Raw genomic sequence first — 6000 nt, 5'->3', positions numbered from 1 at the left:
CAAAGCAGGTCCTATTGCTACTCGAGTGTACACCTCAGGCAGTCTTTTCCGTGAGAGGACCTCAAACACTTCAGATCCGTTGTTTGTGACCCGTCAAATACACATAGCCTCCTTATGTATCTGGCAGCGCTAAAAGGGTAAAGACTTCATCTGCGTATTGGATGCAATCTATAAGCAAGCTGGAGAAAAATTGGACAATATAATGCAATTGAACCGTTTCCGAAGTTAACATTCTGCAGATCAGCACAGTTCCATGATATAAATTTATAAAAAAAAGTTTTATTTTTTAATATTATATAAAATATATTTCTTAAAGTGCCAAGATCAGTGCTAACACCAACTGTGATCGTTGCTGCAGGAACCCAGCTGCCAAATAGTAGAAAACTTCTGCCACAACACTTGTAAAAACATGTTGTCTACACAGCATCACCGGTGGCAATGACAGGTGGCACTGTGCGGCATCTCAGTGAAAAGCAGACTAGGAAATGGGGTGATTAGAGTCAAATTAAAGGGTAGAAAGAAGAACCCTTTACTGGAGTTATAAAATTATTAGGATCACCATATTTTCCCAAAAGCAAGAAATACCTTAAAAATGAGAACCTGTGAAATATCTTTCTACTTGCCAAAAAAAAGTTCTCGAGTCAAGTTTTTTCCGTTTCTTGTGGGGCAAAATTGAACCACTGCTAATCCTTGCAGACGGAAAAGTTTTATACATATGGTCTAAAGAGCTATTCAGATTGATAACATATCTAGTTTTTTCACATAAAACAGAGGAATCGGAGATAACTGTCACATTCATGTCCTGTGGAGATGAGATTGCAGAAGGCATCTCAAACGCATTCTTAGAGATTTCACAGATTTCAGACACCGTCAATGGAAACGTACAGTCTTTTGTATCAGATGAAAGAACGGTTGATTCAGTCAATGGTATTAGTGCCTCTCCATAGTCCGGACTAAGGGTTCCACGTTTGGCATTTTGTGTCTTCTCTGAGTTTTTACCAGTTCGATCAAGGTCTGCGACACATTGTAAATTTGTTTCAGTGGGCTCAAACTGTACCCCTAGAGGAACTCTCTTAATAGAAGCTCTAAGCTTTTGGGGCTCTACTCTACTTTCTACCTTCTGACAAGTCATAAACGATTTAACAGAATCTGGTATTTCTACACAATGAATTGCTTTCTCAGAACTCAGGTACGGTCTAAAATGGAACAAACAATGCTTGGTTTTAACCACTGGAATAATGGAGGATGGTTTTAATTGGGAAACAAACTCAATAAGTTCCTCATATGATGAGTGGTCAGAATATGGAACCACATGGATGTCTTTGTGCCAGACCTTTACTTTCCGACTGGTGGGGAGGATAGCTATGGTCGGATGTTCTGAATTCCATTTCACCATGTTATGGTAATTTACTTCAGACTGTTCCACAACACAGATTCTTCCATCTCCGTGGGTTGATGAAAAAACATCTTCTATCTCTAATAACGAGAGCAATTCCAATCTCTGGGGACTCACAACAATCCAAGATTGAAATGTTTTTGCCAAATCAACCAAAAGAGATTCCTTTCCTATGCTGTACAAGCCTGCAATATACAAAGGGGAACAAAAATAAATTACAAACAATGCATTGTTATTTTTGTTATATTGTATGAAATAATCTTACCTTAAAGGGAACCTACCACCCCGATTCTACATATAAAGGTAGAAGGGGTGGTAGGTGGATGGATGGGACGTGAGGATAGCCCTTTTTTGGGCTAATCCACACGTCCCGGGTGTCTTTTAGAAAACTTTATTGCAGGTATATGCTAATTTTTTTGTGCGGCTACTGGGGCGTGGAGTAGCCGGACATGAGGCTACTAGTCGCGGCTACTCCACGCCCCAGTAGCCGCGTTACTCCGCCTACCAGGTAATCTTTGGCTCCTGCTAGCTGCGCGCCCTTGTCCGGGTCCCCTGCGTTCTGCTACCAGCTACCAGGAGCTGTGCGCCGAAGATTACCTGGTAGGCGGAGTAACGCGGCTACTGGGGCGTGGAGTAGCCGTGACTAGTAGCCTCATGTCCGGCTACTCCACGCCCCAGTAGCCGCATAAAAAAAAATTTGCATATCCCTGCAATAAAGTTTTCTAAAAGACACCCGGGACGTGAGGATTAGCCCAAAAAAAAGGGCTATCCTCACGTCCCATTCATCCACCTACCACCCCTTCTACCTTTATAGGTAGAATCGGGGTGGTAGGTGCCCTTTAAAATGAGACCTATACAGAATACTTTTCCATAGAACGCTGACCTAAAATGTCCTTACTGACTAGATCTCTAAAAGACTTGCACCTGTTCTGTGTGTTCTGTGGCACATGGTTTGGGCTAAAAATAACTGAAAGAAACGACTGAAGACCTAATGGAGATGTGAACTGGCCTTTAGTATGCTTTGTTCATTTCCCAACCCCTGCTCCCTAGGGGTTTTAGAATACTAGAAAATCCCTTTGAAAGCAATCTAAACTTTTGAAGTTAATTTAATTATTGCATTGATTGTGGGGGAGAATACAGCTGTGAATAGAAGCATCTACAGAAGGCACAAAATTTCATATGTGGCTCAGTTTTGTTTCTGTCTGTCAGCAGGTCATCTGCTTCACGTCCCAATGACAAATGAGCCACAAACAATGGACCATCAATCAGTAGTTTGCAGCACAACATTGCACACTTGAATATGTAGCCCCTATGTGCCTGATGTACTTATAGTGTAGTGCAGCTTAATCTCAGACAAGTGTGGAAAGACAGCAGGGATCAGGATACTCCACCCATAAACAAACACAAAAAACCCTTTCTCCAAAAGCAGTATTGGGACATGTTGATTTATGCAAGTATAAGTATGTAAGTATATACTCGAGTATAAGCCGACCCGAGTATAAGCCGAGACCCCTAATTTTACCACAAAAACCTGGTAAAACCGATTGACTCGAATATAAGCCAAGGGTGGGAAACGCATTGGTCACTGCCCCAAAGTATATAGCCAGCAAGCCCCCAGTAGTATATAACCAGCAGCCTGCCAGCCCCTGCGCCCCGGTACACAGCCTGCCAGCCCCTGCGCCCCAGTATACAGCCTGCCAGCCCCTGCGCCCCGGTACACAGCCTGCTAGCCCCTGCGCCCCGGTACACAGCCTGCCAGCCCCTGCGCCCCGGTACACAGCCTGCCAGCCCCTGCGCCCCGGTACACAGCCTGCCAGCCCCTGCGCCCCGGTACACAGCCTGCCAGCCCGTGCCCCGATATATAGCCTGCCAGCCCGTGCCCCAGTCAATAGCCTGCCAGCCCCTGTGCCCCAGTCAATAGCCTGCCAGCCCCTGTGCCCCAGTCAATAGCCTGCCAGCCCCTGTGCCCCAGTCAATAGCCTGCCAGCCCCTGTGCCCCAGTCAATAGCCTGCCAGCCCCTGTGCCCCAGTCAATAGCCTGCCAGCCCCTGTGCCCCAGTCAATAGCCTGCCAGCCCCTGTGCCCCGGACCCCCGCCCTGTTGATTAAAAAAAAAAAAAAAATTAAAAACTCACCTTTCCTGTCTGTCAGTCAGCCGCGCACAACGCTGACGTCAGCCGCAGCCCCTGACATCACAGTGTGTGGCGGCTGCTGACAGGCACAATTCTATTGCAGCGCCAGCGGCTGATGTCAGTGCTTGTGACATCGCACGGACCTGCCGCTGACCGAAGAATCACACAGAAGACCCGAGGGGGCCGCCGGAAAGGTGAGTTTTGAATTTTTTTTTTAAGCGTCATGTCAGCGGCAGGTCCGTGCCGCACACAGCGCTGACATCAGCCGCAGCCGCTGACATCAGAGTGTACACAATACTATTGCAGCGGATGATGTCAGTGCCAGTGACATCGCACGGACCTGCCGCTGACCGACGGATCGCACAGATGACCCGAAGGGGGCGCCAGAAAGGTGAGTTTTGATTTTTTTTTCTTTGTGTCGATTTTCAGCATTTTTTGTGCTGAAAAACTCGGCTTATACTCGAGTATATACGGTATTAGCTTTTTTTAAACTCGTGGTCACTACTCAAGACCATAATAATACTTACACCAATATAGATGTGGCTGTACATGCCAACATTTCTAGTTTTTTTTTGCAGCAATGCTAATCCCTTTCCCCACGCGCCGTACTACTTAGCGGTCATCTTACCAATCATTACGTCATGATGTGGATGCCTTTCAATTAACTCCTTGATTTGTTCAGTTGCTTCTTGACGGGATGGAAGCCTTTGTTCAGGATCACAATTTGTGTTATCCAAATACAGAACATCGACCTTTAAGTTTCTTAAAGGAGGATACGAGAGCATAGAGGAGTGATATCGAAAATCACCTACAATCAAGAGCAAAATGGTCAACTGGAGATGAAACATTGTACAGGACAACACAGCATAAATAAAGTCATAAAGAAATTACATAATTACACAGTGGGACACATTTATCAAAAACAGTGAAAACTGCAGTTTCATGAATTGTGGTGCATATTCTTCAAGAATCTGGCGCATCCGGCACTGATCTGGAAGTGTGCACTAATTTTTTTTTTGGTGCACTTTGTTTATACCGCAGAATTGTGGTGCTCGGTCCGACTAAGCATTAACATGCCCCTTTTTTCTGTCTAGTTAGACACATAACTGGCGCAGAAACTTTATAAATTCACGTGCAAACAGTTTGCACGTTCTTTCTAGTGCAAAGTCAGAGAGAAAACTGGTGAAAACGCCATAATAAATCTGGGCCAGTGACGTACAAATCTCTAGGAATTACAAAGGAGCACTAGTTGTCCAGGAACTCAACATTCCACGTTTGTTGATGTAATAAGATTTGATTCTATAGGTGGGAGTATTAAAAATGTCCTTATCTGGGCATTTAAATGTAATTCATCTGCCACATACACACATTTCTTCAATTGGATGTTATTTTAAAAAAAAAAAAAAAAAAAAAAAGCATCTTTGTGTAGATAATTTTCCATATGTGTAGCCATGTTGTCCCTTAGACGGGAGAACTTGGTGTTTTTTTAAAGGAAATCTACCACCAGGATGAAGGATTGTAGACCAAGCACACTGACATACTGGTGTGTGCCCCCTCTGGCAGGATCTGCTTTTCTTTTAGCTACTTATGCCCTTGTTTCTACAAAAAAAGGCTTTTAAAATTTTTGCAAGTGAGCCTGAGGGGCTCCATGCTCCAAAGGTGTTAAAAAGACCTGGAGCCCTTCAGGCTCATTTGCATATTGATAAAGCTTTTTTTCTTAAAAACAAGGCATAAGAAGCTAAATGAAGAGCATATCCTTCCAAGGGGACACACACCAGTATGTCAGTTTGCTTGGTTTACAATCTTTCATCCTAATGGTAGATTTCCTTTAAAGGCAACATACTCATCTTTGGCCTCAACATGTCCCCCAGCTTGATACAAGGGCAAGTTTTTATTTTTCAAATAGGAAAGTGGTCATGTAGCATTTCAAATATTTTCAGTTTCTGCTTTGGTTTAAAAGATATCAGCTCAAATAAGTGTGTATAACAGGGAATTGTCCAAACTTTCTGTATTGATAACCTTTAAACAACAAAAATATTGCATAAAATTGCTGTTATATAAGCCTAGACATCAAATATACCTGTATACAAGATAGTACCAAAGTATCCCTCAAACAGGAACATAACAGAACCAGGGCAATGGTTGGCATCTATTAGAGTCACAGCTACCGTCTCAATTCCACAGTCATCCAAAGGCAGCATATGGCATACTCCAACTTCTAATGGATTGATCAATTTGTTTTTTACCTGAGAAGTAATCATAATATTTTATTATTATTCAAATATACAGTGCATATAATATTCTTCAAACAATACTATAATAAAAAGATTTCCCAAGTAAAAATTCTAGCCAAATTTACCTTTTAGGATAGAAGTGCTATACACACCTGGTAAATACCTACTGCAAACTGCAGCATACATACAACAACTCCTTACAGAGGAATATAGCGCAGAACTTCCTGCTGTCTACTGTG

General features: G+C 43.2%; 1 protein-coding gene across 2 annotated transcripts in view; it reads right to left on the bottom strand.

The window, feature by feature from the left end:
* Positions 1 to 259: 259 nt before the first annotated feature.
* The window catches only part of DCLRE1B (DNA cross-link repair 1B), an 8602-nt gene continuing 2861 nt past the window's right edge, over positions 260 to 6000 (bottom strand). For both annotated transcript variants that reach the window (XM_072137642.1, XM_072137643.1), the window contains exons 3-5: positions 5608 to 5773; positions 4156 to 4335; positions 260 to 1581 (exon numbers count right to left, since the gene is read on the bottom strand). In XM_072137642.1, coding sequence (XP_071993743.1) covers positions 587 to 1581; positions 4156 to 4335; positions 5608 to 5773 — 1341 coding nt within the window. In that variant the 3' untranslated portion in view covers positions 260 to 586. The remainder of the gene's footprint in view (positions 1582 to 4155; positions 4336 to 5607; positions 5774 to 6000) is intronic.

Source organism: Engystomops pustulosus, chromosome 2 (assembly GCF_040894005.1).
Source record: "Engystomops pustulosus chromosome 2, aEngPut4.maternal, whole genome shotgun sequence".
Taxonomy (NCBI): domain Eukaryota; kingdom Metazoa; phylum Chordata; class Amphibia; order Anura; family Leptodactylidae; genus Engystomops; species Engystomops pustulosus.
Note: the sequence above shows the minus strand (reverse complement) of the source record. Positions and strands in the feature narration are given on the sequence as shown.